The 20,631-nt window shown below is 44.6% G+C and overlaps 1 protein-coding gene across 3 annotated transcripts in view; it reads left to right on the top strand.

The window, feature by feature from the left end:
* NARS2 (asparaginyl-tRNA synthetase 2, mitochondrial) overlaps positions 1 to 20,631 on the top strand; it is a 70,186-nt gene that overhangs the window by 40,789 nt on the left and 8,766 nt on the right. For all 3 annotated transcript variants that reach the window (XM_063127266.1, XM_063127267.1, XM_063127268.1), the window contains 4 exons: positions 10,559 to 10,657; positions 14,416 to 14,453; positions 18,875 to 18,941; positions 20,023 to 20,160. In XM_063127266.1, coding sequence (XP_062983336.1) covers positions 10,559 to 10,657; positions 14,416 to 14,453; positions 18,875 to 18,941; positions 20,023 to 20,160 — 342 coding nt within the window. The remainder of the gene's footprint in view (positions 1 to 10,558; positions 10,658 to 14,415; positions 14,454 to 18,874; positions 18,942 to 20,022; positions 20,161 to 20,631) is intronic.

Below are 20,631 nucleotides of genomic sequence, written 5' to 3' on the forward strand. Positions count from 1 at the left end.
CACACTAGAGGCCTTCAAGAGGCAGCTGGACAACCCTCTGTCAGCGATGCTTTAAGGTGGATCCCTGCATGGAGCAGGGGGTTGGACTAGATGGCCTTGTAGGCCCTTTCCAACTCTACTATTCTATGATTCTAAGCTGATTGGCTGCCAGTGCTGCAGCTTTTTTGGCTGGAAAGCCTCCAGTCCCTCCTACTGTGGAGATTTGCTGTTCCCAACACTCTATCCCAGTGGCTCCCAAACTTGTTCAGGTCACCGCCCCCTTGGTTCCACAAACTCATGCCCAGTGCCCCCTACCCTACACTATAAAAATCATTATTCAGAATAGCGGTTTTCAACGACCCGTTAAGGAAGATAATAACAATAAAATTCAAAACAGTAACAATTAATTGAATATGTATTCAAAATCCAATTACATTCTTTTAGTTTATTCAATTAAACATAATGGATGAACTTGATCCAGTGATATCATCTTTTCAAAGTCTGATAGTCATTTATCAAGAATATTAGATATCCCATTTAGTAACTAGGGTAGAGTACCTCGCTATCCTGTACATTCTTCATGTGATGGATGGGCTTGATGAAGTGATACCAGTTTCCCAATGTCTGGTTTAACCACGACACCACACTGGCTGACCATTGCCCTGGTTTGCCATGATTGAGTTGAGAGTCTTGCGCTCCCAACCCCGTCTTTTGTGAACATGGGGTGTACGTGTGTGTGTTTAAGTCTCTGCTAATTTAATTGAGATACTAGTGCAGCTCTAAGGCTATTTTTATCTGGGTTCCTCAATGATCTTGAGGAAACAGAAACTCCGCTTCTTTGAAAATTAAGAACGTCTCAAGGGCGAATGTTGCAAGGGGAGGCAGAAATGTGGATTGATGGGAAATTTTCTGGAGACGTTGGAGAGAATTGTTGGATGACGGAAGACTCCCTTCAATGAGCAGGGACTCTAGCTGAGTGGCGGAGTCTCTGCCTGGCATGCAGGAAGTTCCACATTCAATCTCAGGCATCTCCAGGTGAAAGGACCAAAAGGTGACACGAAAGATCCTCTCGCTGCCTTGGAAGTTGCTTCCAGTCAGGGTAAACAGTACCTTAACAAAGTGCCAGATCTAGTGTTAAGCAGCTTGCTATGTATGTCTTACATAGACCCATATGTGACCTTCACTTTCTGCAACACACAGGCTGAAGGAATGGTTGTTGCTGGGGTTTTTTGCATGAAATATTATTTAGAAATGAAGTTTTTTTTAAAGGCAATGAAAAGAAGAACAAAGATTTATTTATTTTTATTTATTTATTTATTTATTACATTTATATACCGCCCCATAGCTGAAGCTGTCTGGGTGCTTTACAATAATTAAAAACAGTGAACATCAAAAACAAATATACCAAATTTCACAGAATCACAGAACAGCAGAGCCGGAAGGGGCCCACAAGGCCATCGAGTGCAACCCCCTGCTCAATGCAGGAATCCACCCTAAAGCATCCCTGACAGATGGTTGTCCAGCTGCCTCTTGAATGCCTCTAGTGTGAGAGAGCCCGCAACCTCCCTAGGTAACTGGTTACATTGTCGTACTGCTCTAACAGTCAGGAAGTTTTTCCTGATGTCCAGCTGGAATCTGACTTCCTTTAACTTGAGCCCGTTATTCCGTGTCCTGCACTCTGGGAGGATCGAGAAGAGATCCTGGCCCTCCTCTGTGTGACAACCTTTCAAGTATTTGAAGAGTGCTCTCATGTCTCCCTCTCAATCTTCTCTTCTCCAGGCTAAACATTAAAACCATCAAAAGCATAAAAACAACAATATCCTTTTAAAACAACTATTCTGGGGTCAGTTAAAAATGAACAAACTCACCATATGCCATTAACTGCCAGAGAGAAAAGTCTTGACCTGGCGCCGAAAAGATAACAATGTTGGCGCCAGGTGAGCCTCGTCAGGGAGATCATTCCATAATTGGGGGGCCACCACTGAAAAGGCCCTCTCCCTTGTTGCCATCCGAGCTTCTCTCGGAGTAGGCACTCAGAGGAGGACCTTAGACGTTGAACGTAGTGTACGGGTAGGTTCATGTCGGGAAAGGCGTTCCGTCAGGTATTTGTGGTCCCAAGCTGTGTAAGGCTTTATAACATGATCACTAAAGAAACAAATCCACTCATTATAGGAGCAATCCTAAGTTTATACATAGTCTTAGGCCTTAGCTAGACCTAAGGTTTATCCCAGATCATCCCTGTTCATGTAAATGACACACAGGATATCCCGGAAGCAGGCAGGGACGACCCTGGGATGATCCCGGGATAAACCTTAGGTCTAGCTAAGGCCATAGTCTCCCAAATTCTATCTGCCGATTTTGCTTAGTTGGTTGCTTTGGAGTTTTCCAGTGACACACTATTGCAGCTGTATGCAACCATTCAAAGGGGATTTTTGAATTTGGAGTACGGTGCATCACAACTTGACATTTTTTGGTTTTCTTTTTGGGGCCTAGTTACTTAATGCACACAAATGCACACGCAGACGCAAAACACCTACACACGGTGTTCAGGAATAGTAATATTCATTTGAACAATGAAACAATGAACAAGGGATATTCAAAGGACAGGGGAATAGAACCATATACGATCGTCCAGAACAAGCATGAATGAGCAAAAACAAATGCAACGAATAATGCTTGGCAAGAAAAGCAGGAGGAAGGAGGATAGAATCAGGTAAGGGATAGACTTAGGGAGACTCCGAGGGCTGTTGTCAGGTAGGGAAGAGAGGAAATGGAAGAAAGAAGCTAACAGCAGAGGGGCCACTGATCTCTCTCTGGCTCAATTCAGACAACATGTAGAATCATAGAATAGTAGAGCTGGAAGGGGCCTCTAAGGCCATCGAGTCCAACCCCCTGCTCAATGCAGGAACCCACCCTAAAGCATCCCTGACAGATGGCTGTCCAGCTGCCTCTAGTGTGGGAGAGCCCACAACCTCCCTACATAACTGTTTCCATTGTCGTACTGCTCTAACTGTCCAGAAGTTTTTCCTGATGTCCAGCCGGAATCTGGCTTCCTGTCACTTGAGCCCGTTATTCCGTGTCCTGCACTCTGGGATGATCAAGAAGTGATCCTGGCCCTCCTCTGTGTGACAACCTTTCAAGTATTTGAAGAGTGCTATCATGTCTCCCCTCAATCTTCTCTTCTCCAGGCTAAACATGCCCAGTTCTTTCAGTCTCTCTTCATAGGGCTTTGTTTCTAAACCCCTGATCTTGTTTATTTATTTATTACATTTCTATACCGCCCAATAGCCGAAGCTCTCTGGGCGGTTCACAAAAATTAAAACCATTCAAGGTATAAAACAATAGTATAAAACCATAATATAAAATACAATATAAAAGCTCAACCAGATAAAAACAACAGCAATGCAAAAATTACAAATTTAAAACACCAAGTTAAAATTTATTTATAGATTGTTAAAATGCTGGAAGCATAAAAAGGTCTTCACCTGGCGTCCTTGTTGCCCTCCTCTGAACATGCTCCAGCTTGTGCAGGACACGGAATAATGGGCTCAAGTGACAGCAAGTCAGATTCCAGCTGGGCATCAGGAAAAACTTCCCGTTAGAGCAGTACGACAATGGAACCAGTTACACAGGGAGGTTGTGGGCCCTCCCACACTAGAGGCCTTCAAGAGGCAGCTGGAGAGCCATCTGTCAGGGATGCTTTAGGGTGGATTCCTGCATTGAGCAGGGGGTTGGACTCGATGGCCTTGTAGGTCCCTTCCAACTCTGCTATTCTATGATTCTATGATTGAGGACAGAAAAAAGAAACTGTTCGTCTATTAATAAAAAAGTTGTGTTGACATGGCATAGGTTGAGAGTGTGTCCTTGTCCCTGAAGGTGGCAGTGAGTACAGGAGCAGGGGCAGGCTCTTGTACCCACTGCCTGGAGAAGAGAAGATTGAGGGGAGACATGATAGCACTCTTCAAATACTTAAAAGGTTGTCACACAGAGGAGGGCCAGGATCTCTTCTCGATCATCCCAGAGTGCAGGACACAGAGTAATGGGCTCAAGTTACAGGAAGCCAGATTCCGGCTGGACATCAGGAAAAGCTTCCTGACTGTTAGAGCAGTACGACAATGGAACCGGTTACCTAGGGAGGTTGTGGGCGCTCCCACACTAGAGGCCTTCAAGAGGCAGATGGACAACTATCTGTCAGGGATGCTTTAGGGTGGATTCCTGCATGGAGCAGGGGGTTGGACTAGATGGCCTTGCAGGCCCCTTCCAACTCTGCTATGAGATGGACCCATGGTCTGATCCAGCATGTGTTCTTACTTAACCACCAGCTGGATAACATGTAACTGTGTTTTGGCTGTTGGACGGTATAAAAATGAAATAAATAAATAAAAATGAATAGAACCCTAAAAGGCTTTTTCCAGTAGCCAATTCAGTCTAGCACCCCAGGGCCACTGCTGTTCATCAGAGAGCGACAGAGAATTTTTGGGAAACGCTCCAATCCAGATGTCCTGGATGGAGGCACAAAGAGGCCGTGGCTCAGTGGACCTTCTCCTCCCAGGTTGGATCCTCAGCATCTCCAGATAGGGAGAGCTTCTGACAGTCAGTGTTGACAGTACAGATCATGACAAACCATGGTCTGAATCAGAATAAGCAACGTCCTCTGTTCCTAAGAGAACATCTGTATGAGCTGGATCCTGTAATCGCATCAAGGATCTGGACTCATGGGTAATTATAGGGATACCTGTAGAGACACAAAGGGGACGACGTTGGGCTTGCTTGAACTGGGTCAAACGAAGGATTCATGATTGAATTTGGGTAGGCCAGTGTATGCATTATGAGGCCTATGGCCTAATCTACACCAAGCAGGATATTGCACTATGAGAGCGGTATATAGTACGTGTCAATGCACTTCTATACCACTATGAAGCAGTAGCGTGGCTCCTGCCTCTTACATACCGCTTTCATAGTGCAATATCCTGTGTCGATTAGGGCTGTGTGTTTCCAAAGGAGGCTCTAGCGGAACCGGACTCCTAGACTGGAGTATTTTCATTGAGTGAAACTTTCTCTTGTCACGCTCTAATTCAGGGATGGCCAACGTGTGGCCCACGGGCTGCAGGCGGGGGCCCTGCCCCCATAAATGTAAAAATTAATATAAAATAAAATATGAAGCGGCCATTTTGAATCCTCTTTGATCCTGAAAAGTTAATTTTGACCCTTTGGGTATTTCGTAGCTGCTTTCGATGACTTTGGGGGGGGGGTGCTGTGGGGGAAAGTGGTGCGGCCTGCAGAGGGGTGAAAACGGTCCCCTGACCTCCCGAAGTTACCCATCCCTGCTCTAATTGACAGGAATGACCCATAGGTGTTAGATTGAATTGGGTACTGGGCAAAGCCTTTTAAGGTTTGTAGAGTGGTCAGCTGGTTGATGAATATCGTTTGTAGCGAGGCTTCACTGCTCCAGATAGAACACCATCCAGGGTGAGGGCATTTGAATGTAGGGTTCTTGTCTTTTAAGTTGCTTGAAACCACTCTAGTAAAGAGAAATGGAAAGACACTGTTGCGATCACCAGCTGTGCTGATTTGCTTATGCAGAAGCTTCAATACATACCAGAAAGTTTCCCCTTTCGAGGAAACGAAAGTGGCGCATTGGTTTCCAACCTGATTGTGTCACCGCATTTCTGCCATGAGCTAACCATTAACTGCCCACAGTGTGCAAACTGAAACTGCTTTCTCTTGCCTGGGGAAAAAAAAGTGGGTGTCATGAGATGCAGAGTATTATTTTTTCTCTTTCAAGACTTCAACTGATTCCAGCTTAACAAAGGCTGGAAGAGACATGTTTCCTTTACCTCCTTCCATGTATAGCCTAAACCAGGGGTCACCAATTTCTTTGGGTCAGTGGGCACATTTGGAATGTTGGGAGGAGTGTCACAGACACTCTCACAAAATGGTGGTCTTGGGGAGGGACCCCTTGACCATTCATAAAATGGCGGGCATGGCCACCCACAAAACATTCATTTCCCAAGAAGGCAAGTCGGCTAGGCTAAAAATAGAGTAACTTGCCAAAGAACAAGGCAGAGATGGGCCTGAACTCCAAAACTCTAAGCCACTCTTTTGAACCCAAATAAAGATGGTGCTGGAAGGTAGCACTTTCCTTACAGCATGCCAGCCTCCGGGTTAAATTGCTAAATTAAATATATATATATTTAGAGAAGCCGGTAGCCCTGGTGAGCTCCAAGAGAGGTATATGCCTGTGGGTACCATGTTGGAGACCCCAGGCCTAAAGAGTTCCTTCATGCTCCATGTGGCCATTAGCTGTGTCATTCATTGCAAGGCCCAAGGTCCTCTGAAGGGTCCCATTCACCTCAAGTGCAGCTCTCTGCCTCACTCTCATTCATTCTCTGTCTTTTCGCAGTAGCTGTTCACTCTCCGCAGGGGCTCTCTAGCTTTGCCTTGTTGTTTACTTCAGTGGTGGGCTGGCTGTTGTGATCTGGGCTACCCAAGGAAACTTTGGGGTGAGGAGTCGGGAGACCTGCTGCCCATCAATTATAAGTGCTGGAGGAAGAAGAGACCGCGGGAGAACTCACTCAATTAGCTGTGGAGGGGGAGGAGCCCAAGAGGCAAAAGACAATGTGATTGGCTAGCTGCAGTGATGCACTGCACAGGTGCTAGAAGAGGGAACTGAAAGTGCAGGACAGAGAGAGAGAGAGCTGAGCTGGGAGATTTTGTAACACTATGTAGAACAGAATGTTCTCTCCATCCTAATCCAAGGATCAAGTGAGCCTACCAGAATTTGCCTACCTGTCTGAGGCCTTGCATGAGTATTCGAGGCAGTAATCCTGTGTGCACCAGTTGCTGGGGAACATGGGTAGGAGGGTGCTGTTGCACCATGTCCTGCCTTGTTGGTCCCTGGCTGATGGCTGGTTGGCCACTGTGTGAACAGAGTGCTGGACTAGATGGACCCTTGGTCTGATCCAGCATGGCACGTCTGATGTTCTTATGAATGATGTGGAGGGGATGTCCGAAAAGGCCTCCAACAGAGTCTGAGCGCACACACAAACATGGCCTGGGAAGGGACTCCAGGAGTAATGGTGCCTGGATGTCATGTCTAACCCTACTGTCCCTGTTTTGGGAGAAGGTGTTTCAGGTAATCAATCAGAACCAGATTCAGAACTAGAAGACTCAGCGCCAGTCACCAGCCAGCCTGTACCAGTGGGGGAGGAAGCTCTCACGGGAGATTCCCCAGCTGGAAGTCAGCCCTCACCAAAGCTTATCTCCTCAAGGCCAAATCCTACACACTCAGTGGGAAGTGAGCTTTCTTCCGGAGGAGAGTGTCCCAACAAGCTAGCTGATGCTAGGGTCCGCAGGAAGCTAAAATGCATGGAGCGGAAGGAAGGTGTGAGAAAGTTTACACTGTACTCCTTTTGTCACCAGCTGAAGACCTTTTTATTCTCTCAGTATTTTAACACTTAATTTTAACTTAAATTTAAATTTTACTGTTCTAACTCTGTATTTTAATCTTATATCAATTTTGCTGCGTGGTTTTTATCCTGGTTGTGCTTTTTCTACTGTATTTTGTGTTTGTGCTTTTAACCTGTTGGTTGTTTTATTATGGTTTTGATTTTTGTGAACCGCCCAGAGAGCTTTGGCTATTGGGCAGTATAAAAATGTAATAAATAAAATAAAATAAATAACTAGGTGAAGAAATTATCGGTCCATCCCAAGCGCATTTTGGGGTACATCACTTGAGTCTGATGCTCCTTTCTTGAATATTCTTTGAGGGTCCAGTGAGGACCTTAACTAGCGAGCTAGTTGAAGCCACTTCAAGCTTATTTCTACGCAAGTCTGAATGATTTATGATTTATTAATAGTACTTGCGTACCACTTGACAGAACCAAGTGTGTTTACATGATATGTGTACTGAAATAAAATTCTCACACATCCCTAGTGTGAAATAGAGTACTTATCAATGGAACCTTCTCAAACTGGGGAGAGGCAACGAGTGGGGTGCCGCAGGGCTCAGTCCTGGGCCCAGTGCTCTTCAACATTTTTATTAATGATTTGGACGAGGAGGTGCAGGGAACACTGATCAAATTTGCAGATGACACAAAATTGGGTGGGATAGCTAATACCCTGGAAGACAGAAACAAACTTCAAAGTGATCTTGATAGGCTGGAGTGCTGGGCTGAAAACAACAGAATGAAATTTAATAGGGATAAATGCCAAGTTCTACATTTAGGGAATAGAAACCAAATGCACAGTTACAAGATGGGGGACACTTGGCTCAGAAATACTACAAACGAGAAAGATCTTGGAATTGTTGTAGATCACAAGCTGAATATGAGCCAACAGTGCGATATGGCTGCAAGAAAGGCCAATGCTATTTTGGGCTGCATTAATAGAAGTATAGCTTCGAAATCACGTGAGGTACTGGTTCCTCTCTATTCGGCCCTGGTTAGGCCTCATCTAGAGTATTGCGTCCAGTTCTGGGCTCCACAATTCAAGAAGGACGCAGACAAGCTGGAGTGTGTTCAGAAGAGGGCAACGAGGATGATCAGAGGTCTAGAAACAAAGCCCTATGAAGAGAGACTGAAAGAACTGGGCATGTTTAGCCTGGAGAAGAGAAGATTGAGGGGAGACATGATAGCACTCTTCAAATACTTAAAAGGTTGTCACACAGAGGAGGGCCAGGATCTCTTCTCGATCCTCCCAGAGTGCAGGACACGGAATAACGGGCTCAAGTTAAAGGAAGCCAGATTCCGGCTGGTCATCAGGAAAAACTTCCTGACTGTTAGAGCAGTGCGACAGTGGAATCAGCTACCTAGGGAGGTTGTGGGCTCTCCCACACTAGAGGCATTCAAGAGGCAGCTGGACAACCATCTGTCAGGGATGCTTTAGGGTGGATTCCTGCATTGAGCAGGGGGTTGGACTCGATGGCCTTGTAGGCCCCTTCCAACTCTGCTATTCTATGATTCTATGATTCTATGATAGCCCGTTATTTCTTTTTCTCCAAGCGGTTTACAGGCCAAAGAAATCACTATTAAAACAGCTACAACAAAGAAAAAATAAGGAACAGAAGCAATAGAAGCAATTTAAATAAAAACAATATTTTGGAGGGGGGAATCAAATGGAGCAGCAGCATGGTATCATTTACAACTCAGGGAAAGTTTGTGTAAACAGGAACGCCTTCAGGAGGTGTTTAAATAATTTGCCCCCAAAGGAGGAGCGTGTGATCTAAAATTCTCTCCAGGGAAGCGTTTAGAAATCGGGAAGGAAGATACAAAAGTACCTGAAGTTGCCTTAAACTGAGGTCTAATCTACACCAACTAGGATGTTGCACTATGAAAGTGGTATATAAAAAGCAGGAGCCACACTACTGCTTTATAGCAGTATTGCAGTGCCCTGACCACTGTTAGGGCCCATTGACACATATCATATCCCACATTCATATCACTTTCATAGTGCTACATCCTACTTGGTGTGGCTCCTGCCTTTTATATACCGCTTTCATAATGCAGTATCCTGCTTGGTGTAGATTAGGCCTGAGTAAGGCCTTCGAACCTTGTAAGCTGGTGGGGTGCAGTAGCTAGAAAACCAAGTTACGAATTGGGAAGTCATAGAATCATAGAATAGTAGAATTGGAAGAGGCCTACAAGGCCATCAAGTCCAACCCCCTGTTCAATGCAGGAATCCACCTTAAAGCATCCCTGACAGAAGGTTGTCCAGCTGCCTCTTGAAGACCTCTAGTGTGGGAGAGCCCACGACCTCCCTAGGTAACTAGTTCCATTGTCGTACTGCTCTAACAATCAGGAAGTTTTTCCTGATGTTCAGCTGGAATCTGGCTTCCTGTAACTTGAGCCTGTTATTCTGTGTCCTGCACTCTGGGATGATGGAGAACAGATCCTGGCCCTCCTCTGTGTGACAACCTTTCAAGTATTTGAAGAGTGCTATCATGTCTCCCCTCAATCTTCTCTTCTCCAGGCTAAACATGCCCAGTTCTTTCAGTCTCTCCTCATGGGGCTTTGTTTCCAGACGCCTGATCATCCTCGTTGCCCTCCTCAGAACACGCTTCAGCTTGTCTGCCTCCTCCTTGAAGTGTGGCGCCCAGAATAGTTGCACAATTCATCTGTTGTCTTGGCCCTGAAATCACTGGGTGGACTTAGACAAGCCGCTCTCAGTCTCCCATTGCTCTATAATAATACTAGCCAACCTAGGAGGGTTATTTGTTTGCTTAAGATTCATGCCTTCCGTTTCAATCATGTCTTCCAAGTCTTGTAAGGATTGCTGAAAGATACAACACAGCCTTCTCCAATGGGATGCCCTCCAGATGTTTTGGACTACAATTCCCAGCATTCCTGATCACTGGAATCATCTGGAGAGTACCAGATTGGAGAAGGGGTGGGCAACCTGTGGCCCTTGGCATGTTTTGGCCTACAAGTCCCATCAGCCCTAGCCAGCATAGCCAACAGAAGTTTGATGAGTGTTGTAGTCCAAAGCATCTGCAGCATTCAGAGAGCTGTATAAATGATGTGCTGCTATTTTTCTGTAATCCTCTTGCTCTCTCTCTTCCCTCGCCATTGCCGTTGCTTAGGTCATGGAGGATCTTTTCAAGAAGGTGACGGAGGTGGTGCTGTCCAAATGCCCCCGTGATGTTGAGCTTTTTCATAAACATGTAGCTCCTGGACAAGAGGTAAAACAAAAACATTTTCTACTACTGTTCTTTGGAAAAGGAAAGGAACCTCTAGTGCAAGCACTGAGTCATTACTGACTCTTGGAGGGATGCCAGCTTTCGCTGACGTTTTCTTGGCAGGCCTTACAGCGGGGTGGTTTGCCGTTGCCTTTCCCGGCCGTTATTACCTTTCCCCCAGCTAAGTGGGTACTCATTTTACCGACCTCGGGAGGATGGAAGGCTGAGTCGACCCGAGCCGGCTGCCTGAAACCAGCTTCTGCTGGGATCGAACTCAGGCCGTGGGGAGAATTTCAGCTGCAGAAACTGCTGCTTTACCACTCTGCGCCACATGAGGCTGTGTTCTTTATACCTTACCTATCTTTTAAATGCAATGAAGCAGCTTTCCCCAACCTGGTGTTCTCCAGATGTATTGGACTACAGCTCCCAGAATCCCCCAGACAGCATAGTTATTCATAAATGATCTGGAATCAGGAGTGAGCAGTGAAGTGGCCAAGTTTGCCGACGGCACCAAATCATTTAAGGTGGTTAAAACACAAAGGGATTCTGAAGAGCTCCAAAGGGATCTCTCTAAGCTGGGAGAGTGGGCGTCCAAATGGTAGATGTGGTTCAATGTAAACAAGTGTAAGATGATGCACGTTGGGGCAAAAAAAAAAAACTTCAAGTAGAACCTAATGGGATCTGAGCTGGCGGTGACCGAACAAGAAAGAGATCTTGGGATTGTGGTGGACAGCTCGATGGAAATGTCTGCCCAGCGTGCGGCCACTGTAAAGAAGGCAAACCCCATGTTAGGCATTATAAGAAAAGGGATTGAGAATAAAACGGCCAGTATCGTACTGCCCTTATACAAATCGATGGTGCAACCACACTTAAGAGTAATTTCCTCAAACAGCAATTGAGAGAGTTTGAGGAAATTACTGGGTTAAGAATAAATTGGTCAAAATCAGAGATGATGTTTATACAAAAAAGGAAGAGAAGGATTGGGAAGGAAAAGGAACAGAAATGAGAGTTAAAGAACAGATTAAATATTTAGGAATTAGAATTACAAAAAATTTAGAGAATTTAGAGGAGAACCTAAATAGCTTGAAAGAAGAGATTTTAGTAAAAATGGAAAAATATAAAAGATTGAACTTATCGTGGTTTGGAAGAATAGCATTAGTAAAAATGAAGATTTTAGCAAAGATTAATTTTGTTTTTAGGATGCTACCAATAAAAATCTCAGAAATAGAGCTTAAAAGTTGGCAGAATATTATAAATACTGTAATGGGGATAAGAAAGCGAGGATAAATAAGAATAAATGGTATTTGAGCCAAAAAAAGAGAGGATTGGGTCTCCCAAATATTAACTTATATTATGTAGCCAATAGGTTAAGACATATTGTAGAAGCAATTATAGGAGTAGGAGATTTAGATTGGATGGAAGATAAATTTACAAGTAACATAGAGATGAACTTGGAAAATGTATTTTTTAGGGAAGGAGGTAAAAAATGGGCTGAAAATATAGGTAATCCGCTTTTGAAATTCCATTGGGAAATTTGGAGTAAATATAAAAAGGAGTTGCTTTTTAGCAGCTCCCCTTTATCACCGGTAATAATGTTAAAGAATTTCCCGGAGGATTTAAAGGGTAGATTAAGTAAAGTTTTAATAGAGAAAAATAAAATGAAATTAAGGGATTGGTTAAGAGGAATGAATACAAGAGAGAAGTTGGAAGAGATAAAAGATAAAAAAATAACTTGGTTAAATTATTGGCAATTAGAACAGTGGTAAGAGAAAATGGAGATTGTAGAGAATTGTTGAAGTTTGACGAATTAATAGTAAAAAAAGAAAAGGACAAGGGAAAAAGAATAGCGACAAAAGGGTTAATGAGTGAATATATATAAAATATTGTTGGAGAAAGGGATGGTAGATAGTTCAGGAAAAATGGTTTGGGAGACAGATTTGAATGTACAAATAGGACAACAGAGTTGGGAAGGAATATGGAGACAAAGAGCGTTGAGAAATATGTCAGTGAGAATAAAAGAGAATTATTACAAAATCATATGGAGGTGGTACCTAACCTCGGTTAGATTAAATAAGATAAATAACCAGCACTCAGCAAATTGTTGGAGAGGATGTGGGGGGAAAGGAACGTATTTACATATGTGGTGGGAATGCAAATATGTACAAAAACTGTGGAAGATGGTGTTTTTGGAGATTGAAGAAATTGTGGGAATGAAGATAGAACAAACACCAAGAGTTGCGTTACTGTCACTATTTGAAGATTTAAAATGTAAAAAAGAAACTAAGGAACTGATAACGAATTTGCTGACTGCAGCAAGGTTGATTGTAGCTAGGAACTGGAAAATTTAAGGTGATTATTGTATTGTATTGAAGAATGGTATAAAGAAGTATGGGATATAGCTATTAATGATAAACTGGCATGTAATATTAATGTGAGAAGAGGTATAGCAAAAACGAATGATTTTGAAGGAATCTGGAAACAGTTCCTAATATTTGTGTTTTCTAAGGGAAGTGGGAAACCGCCAGCGGAAGAAAGTATGAGATTTTGGAAACAGGAGTAAGATCCCGAGGTGGGGGGTGCACTTTTATGTTAAGTATGATTATGTTAAATAGTGAAAGTGAAAATATACGATATTAATGTACTCAGCATTTATGTAGTAATGTTGTTGTTGTTTTCTTTAATTGCAATGTTATATGTTTAAGTATTGGAAAAATAAAATATATATATAAAAAAAGAAGAAAAAAAGAAGAAAAGGAATTGAGAATAAAACGGCCAGTATCATCCTGCCCTTATACAAATCGATGGTGCGACCACACTTAAGAGTACCGTGTACAGTTCTGGTCACCACACCTAAAGGATATTATAGAGCTGGGGAAAAAAGTGCAGAAAAGGGTGACTAAAATGATTAAGGGTCTGGAGCATCTCCCCTATGAGGGAAGGTTACATCAACTGGGATTGTTTAGCTTGAAAAAAGGAGACTAAGAGGAGACGTGATAGAGGGGTACAGAATTATGCATGGTATGAAAACTGGAGAGGGAGACATTTTTCTCCCACTCTCAAAATACTAGAACCCAGGGGGTCATCCCATGAATCTGATTGGTGGGAGATCCAGGAGAAATAAAAGGAAGGGCTTCTTCACACACAGGATAATTAAATTATGGAACTCTCGACCACAAGATGTAGTGATGGCCACCAATCTGGATGGCTTGAAAAGGGGGTTGGATAAATTCCTGGAGGCGACGGCTATCCACGGCTACTAGCCCTGATGGTTGTGTGCTATCTCCAGTATTCGAGGCAGTAAGGCTGTGTGCACCAGTTGCTGGGGAAGATGGGTGGGAGGGTGCTGTTGCACCATGTCCTGCCTTGTCGGTCCCTGGCCAACAGCTGGTGGGCCATTGTGTGAGCAGAGTGCTGGACTAGATGGAGCCTCGGTCTGATCCAGCATTAGGGCCTTTCTTATGTTCTTATGTTAAGTGTGTTAGGCTGAGAGGCGCAAAGCTGAGAATTTATGCAAAAGCGAGCGAAGATGTATATTGCTCCATCCGCCGTTTTGCGGTGCAGAATTTGAGTCCCCTTGACGCAGTTTTGATTTCTGTATGAAGAAATTGCAACTGGTTTCCCGTTTAGTCTTGCTGACTTCTAGCAAAGTAATTTATTGCTTTCTTAAGTGCTTCTGAACAAACATGTGATTTTTTTCTGAGCTCTTTCTGGTAGCGGTTATAAATTATTGTTTTTCCCCCCCATTTCACCTCCCTATTAAGGCCAAGTTGGAACAGATGCTGAAGAACCAATTTATAACGTAAGCAAATACATTGGAGTTTGCTTGTTTTACAAACTGTGGCCATTATGTCAAAAAGGGTGTGGCATTTGGCATCATGTGAGGTTTCTTTCAGATTATAGTGCCCTTGGTACACACAGAGATGAGGACAGGGGGGTGTGTGTGTGTGTGTGTGTGTGTTTTGTATTTGTTTTCCCCCATGTGATAGAGATCTCTTCCTCTCCTAGCTTTTGGGCAATTTTGTCAACTTTGCCACCCTGCTGACAACATTTATTTATTCATTACATTTCTGTACCTCTCAATAGCGGAAGCTCTCTGGGCGATTCACGACAATTAAAATACAACATGATAAAACGCAATATACAAACGTAAAACTGCAGTATAAAACAGCAAACCAAACCAAAATGAAACGTGGCAGCCGTGCAAAAGATTCATAATGCAGCAAGCAACAGATTTAAAGCTACACCAAAATGGAAGAATAAAAAGAAAGAAAGACTAAAATCTGGAAGACCACAGATATCTGCTGTGCTCGTACCGCAGGCATGTGCCTTAACTGAGTACACCTTTGTTGTCCTTCATTGTGCATGAAGTACTTTGTGGGCACAGTCCTATGGGGATAGGCAAAAGCCTCTGAATTCGGAAGCTTCCAGCTATCCGATGCAGAGCAAGAGAAGCGGCAAAGGTGATCTTCACCGTCGTGCTTCTCCCACTCTGCATTTCAGCTAGATGGGCTTTTTCGCCCATCTAGCTGATTCGTCAGGGACTAGGAGGGAAGGAGGCTGTGGAGGCCGGAGGATTCCTCCTAAGCCAGCCTCCCTAGTCACCTCCTCTTCTTGCCCATGGGAACGCCCCCTTTACCTTCCCTCTGGGGTTGCCAGTGGGGTTCTCCCCACGCTTGGAGGGCACAGGGAACTTGGCTTAAAGCCCTAACTTCAACCTCAGATCCAGGAATCCAAACTATCCTATGGCCCCTCCAGGTGCTGTCTAGGGGGGCATAGGATTGCTGTCTTAGATCATAGAATCATAGAATAGTAGAGTTGGAAGAGGCCTACAAGGCCATCGAGTCCAACCCCCTGCTCAATGCAGGAATCCACCTTAAAGCGTCCCTGACAGATGGTTGTCCAGCTGCCTCTTGAAGGCTTCTATGGTGGGAGAGCCCACAACCTCCCTAGGTAACAGGTCCCATTGTCGTACCGCTCTCACAGAGAACATTTTTCCTGATGTCCGGCTGGAATCTGGCTTCTTGTAACTTGAGCCCATTATTCCGTGTCCTGCACTCTGGGAGGATCGAGACGAGATCCTGGCCCTCCTCTATGTGACAACCTTTCAAGTATTTGAAGAGTGCTATCATGTCTCCCCTCATGTCCGGTTAAGATCCTCCTCATTAATCATGCCTTTAAAATTTGATCAGTTGCTCTGATTGGTAGTTTTACGACTGGCTCCTTAATGTTTTAACATAGTTTCAATGTGTTAGTGTTGTATAGTTTTGAGAGTTTTATTGTTATTTTTTAAAAAATTGTTGATGTTATTTCTTTGGTTATTTTGCTGTTCTTGATAGATTTTATGATTGTAAAGCCACCCTGAGGGCATTTGCCAATTGGGCAGTATTCAAATCGAATGAATGAACGAATAAACGAATGATGCTTCAGAATAAGGTTATTTAGAGCAGAGAGGGATGGTGAAGCGCCCCCTGCTCAAGCTATTTTCCTCCTTAAAAAAGTAAATTTAATTTTGTGTGTTTGCATGCAAACCGTACTGGGCTGTGAGACAGCACTCTATATACTGACAAGTGCAGAAATGAATGAGGTTCATGTTTTGGTCTGAAATGCACCACCAGCCCTGACATTCTACCCTCAAACCATCTTCCTTTAATTTTAGCCAAGTAGCATTGAGGTTTTTCATTTTTTTTCTCCCTAACTGCCTGTTTGTGGCTTCCCTCAGCCCGACGTGACAGGCTCTCAGGGCAGCAGAACTGAACTTTCACTGTCTTTTATTGTCACAGGGTGGCCCCATACAAGAAACGCTGGGAAATGTAGTTTTTTTTGGGGGGGGAGTTAAGGAAGCTGGAGGTCTCCCACAAAGACATCTTTGCACCTGCACAAATCTACAATTCCCAGAGTTCAGGACAGTGAACTCTGGGAAGTGCAGGACACGGAATAATGGACTCAAGTTAAAGGAAGCCAGATTCCAGCTGGACATCAGGAAAAACTTCCTGACTGTTAGAGCAGTACGACAATGGGACCAGTTACCTAGGGAGGTTGTGGGCTCTCCCACAGTAGAGGCCTTCAAGAGGCAGCTGGACAACCATCTGTCAGAGATGCTTTAGGGTGGATTCCTGCATTGAGCAGGGGGTTGGACTCAGTGGCCTTGTAGGCCCCTTCCAACTCTGCTATTCTATGATTCTATGATTCCTTGGTGGAGAGGGAGCCAGGAGGACCTGGCTTAGCGTTTTGAGGTGTAAATGCCTTCAGTCTTACTCGTGAGCTGTGTGAGGGGAAATTGGCACATACAGTTCAGGCAACACGTTACTCTACGTTGGTTTCAGAACTCCACGGTGGAGTTTTTACACCACCGTTGAGAAATCTGTCGTCTGGAGGGAAATGCTCCACGCCATGGTTGAGATTTTTTTTAGAAAACACACCACGCTGTTTAGAGGAGAGTTCCTGCACAACCATTGTGTTGTGTGGAGGGCTCCATGGAGTTTCCCATTGCATTGAGTGGACTTTTCCCACTGGCTACAGAATTCCCTGGTTAGAGTGGTGAAAGGAGCAAGTGCTGCTCTAGGAGAGCCACTGGGATTGTTTTTTCTGCAGCAATGGCTGATGGGATACCATCGGAGGACTGGGAGAGTAGAAAGGGTGGAGAAACTGTTTATCAAACGTTGTGTTGTGTTTTAATCAACTCCACGGTAGCCCACACTCACACAACGGCAGCGTTAGATCATGTTGTGTGGAGAGGGCCCCTTAAAAACTCAACCGTTGAGTGGAGTTTTCCCACTGCGTAGAGGAAAGTGTTGTCTGAGTGGAGCCACAGTCCTTTGATGTATGCCCATGTAGATTTGCCACAGAGGTTACTAGGCCAAGCAACCTCCCATAGGAAATGGGGCTGGTCTCCCATGTTTTCAGGGTTCGTCCAATTTGGGGGTGGCATTTCGGGCAAATTCCAAAGCACTAAATGTCATTCCCAATGGCGCTGTAGGATTGAAGGATGGAGGCGGCCAGAGTGAGGCTCCTGCTGCTGCACCGCCAATATTGCAAAAAATAGAGAAGGGGCGGAGCCTCTTCCGCAAAACTGTTTGGGGAGTCATATCCCAGCTTCCAAAATGGCAACCACCGGTTCGCCGCTTGAGAATTGGGTGGCGAATTTGGGGCAAATGTTTCAGTCCAGCTGAATTTGCCCAAAATGCCCCACAAGAATTGGAGGGATCCTGAATTTGTGCAGGTGCAAAGATGTCTTTGCGGGAGGCCCCCAGCTTCCTTAAAAAACTACATTCCCAGGATTTCTTGATTTCTGAGGAAGCTGCCTCATGCCAGGTCAGACTATTTTGTCTATCAAGGTGAGAATTCTGACCAACGGCGGCTCTCTGGGGTCTCAGATACAGGCTCTTTGCATCACCTGCTACCTAATCCTTTTAACTGAGGGGCGGGCAACCCACGACCAGCAGCCTGCATGTGGCCAAATTACCCCCCATGTCCCCCCACCACTGAAATTCACAGTGGGGTGTGTGTGGAAATCACCAATTTACCATTATGGAGAAGCAGCAGGAATACAGCCCACAGGAGGAGGGTTTAACACACACACCCAAGTGGCCACCCCTATTCTAACTGGGGATGCCAGGGATTGAACCCAGGACCCTCTGCAGGCAAAGGATTATTATTATTATTATTATTATTATTATTATTATTATTATTATTATTATATTTCTATACCGCCACATAACTGAAACTCTCCGGGCAGTTTACATAAGATTAAAACAATTTAAAACGATATGCAGAATTTAAAACCATGAAAACAGGCAACATACACACAAAAATATACATCTAAAAATAGCTATAAGCTGTCAGCCAAACCTAAAACCAGATCCAGGATCAATGAAGTTCATCACATATTGCTAAATGCCTGGGAAAAGAGAAAAGTCTTGACCTGGTGCCGAGAAGATAGTAATTTTAATGCCAGGTGGGCCTCATCAGGGAGATCATTCCATAATTGGGGGCCACCACAGAGAAGGCCCTCTCCCTTGTTGCCATCTTCCGAGCCTCCCTCGGAGTAGGCACCTGGAGGAGGGCAAAGGCTATGCTGTATCATTGCTGTCCTTCTCCAAATGAGTGTTCAGCTGGGAGGATGTTCTCCTAAAAGATGGAGTACAACTATTTAAAATAAATGCATGTATGTCCCGTAAGAATGAGCCAAAACTCTGACATGGTTTCCCCCCACCTCTTTAGAATGTCCTACACTGAAGCAATAGACGTTTTAAAGCGAGCTCATCAGGTGTTCACTTACACACCAGAGGTGAGTATTTGTGTGTTTGTGTTGAAAGAGAAGTTCTTCCACCCTGGCCCAGTTCTTCCAAAGATAGATGTGTGGTTCTAGTTCTATCTTAAGCCATTGCAAGAACAACTGAGATTAGGTAGTCTATAATGCATCGTTCAGATTACACACCAACATAAAAATATTCTATATTTTGGAGTCCTGATGTCCATAATTTTGTTTTCAGACCTGTGGACACGTGATGGCAGCCCATGTGTATGTACAGCTGCCTCAATAGTATACAGGCACTTTCCAGCTTCCGGTCATGCCACACTCCCATGGGGTCACTGTTTGTGTGAACTGGCACCTCCATGGTGATGGTTCACATGCCGCCTTTTATCCAAGGAGCTCAAGATGGCATACCTGTTTCTTCTCTTCGCTCCCTTTATCCCCACCACAACCCTGTGGTGTAGGTTAGGCTGCACGAGAGTGATCAGCTCAGATCAGTGAGCTTTTTGGCTGAGTGAGGATTTGAACCTGTGTCTCGCCAGCCCTAGTCCAGTACTCTTAACTACTGCACCATACTGGTTGGTACGTAGTGTAGGAATGTCCAGCCCTTTTAGGGCCTGACAGATTCCCGCGACGCCCCTGGTGAGCAAAAGAGAATTTTCATTTTCTTTCCCCCCCCCCATAAATGCAAAATTCTGCGAATTATTGCTGTGATTCCCAAACACATTTACAGAAGGAAAAAAGAAAGTTTCCACCACTGCTGTGCAACCACAGGGAGAGGGGGGGGCTGCATAGTAACAGAGTGGGAGGGGACCGCCCTTGCCATGCAAAGGCAGAAAATCCGCCATCTTGCCCGATACACTGTGGATTGAGTTAGGCCAGCTACAAAATGGTGGGGCAGCGTCTGGCGGGTGAGGGGAAGCCAGTGAAACCTCGCTGAGCTCTACCCCCAAACGGATCTCTCCGACATCCCCATATAAGGGGCAACTCAGACTTCTATAAAAGGGGGGATTCCTTCAACTGGATTTTGAACCAACGAGGGTCGCGTGTTTTTGCTTTTCATTTGTTGTGCCATCTGCTTTCTTTCTCCCCCCCCCTTCCTCCCCCTCGCCAGTGGGGTCAGGATCTCCAGAGCGAACATGAGCGATACTTGGTGCAACACTGTGGTGAAATCCCTGTATTTGTGTTTAACTATCCGTATGACCTTAAGCCTTTCTATATGCGGGACAATGAAGATGGAGTCCACCACACGGTAAGCGTTCTGATTACAATTCCCAGGAAGCACTGAGCAGGGGGTTGGACTCCATGACCTCTTAGGCCCCTTCCAACTCTGCTATTCTATGATTTTACAAAGTGCAGCACATTGATTTCTTGCTGTTTCTTTTTTCGGAAATGAAACGAGACTTCTCTGAGATCTGGCTGAATACAGCTGTTGCTGCAAGCATACGCTTAACATTTTGGTGTGCTGGGTTGATATTGGATAACATTTATTCATGGATCATCAGGCCGTGTGCAAATCCCTGGGTGCTAGAAACTTCAATCTTTAAAATGAGTTAATTTTTGTGAACCGCCTAGAGAGCTTTGGCTGTTGGGTGGTATAAAAATGTAACGAATAAATAAATCAAAAGTAGGACCTCTCAGGAAGGAGATGATTGAATAGAGTAGCATATAGGAAACCCAAAGCTGTAGTCTGATGCACAGTTGTTTTATACTGTATATTGGT

This window comes from Elgaria multicarinata, chromosome 5, assembly GCF_023053635.1.
Source record: "Elgaria multicarinata webbii isolate HBS135686 ecotype San Diego chromosome 5, rElgMul1.1.pri, whole genome shotgun sequence".
NCBI lineage: Eukaryota > Metazoa > Chordata > Lepidosauria > Squamata > Anguidae > Elgaria > Elgaria multicarinata.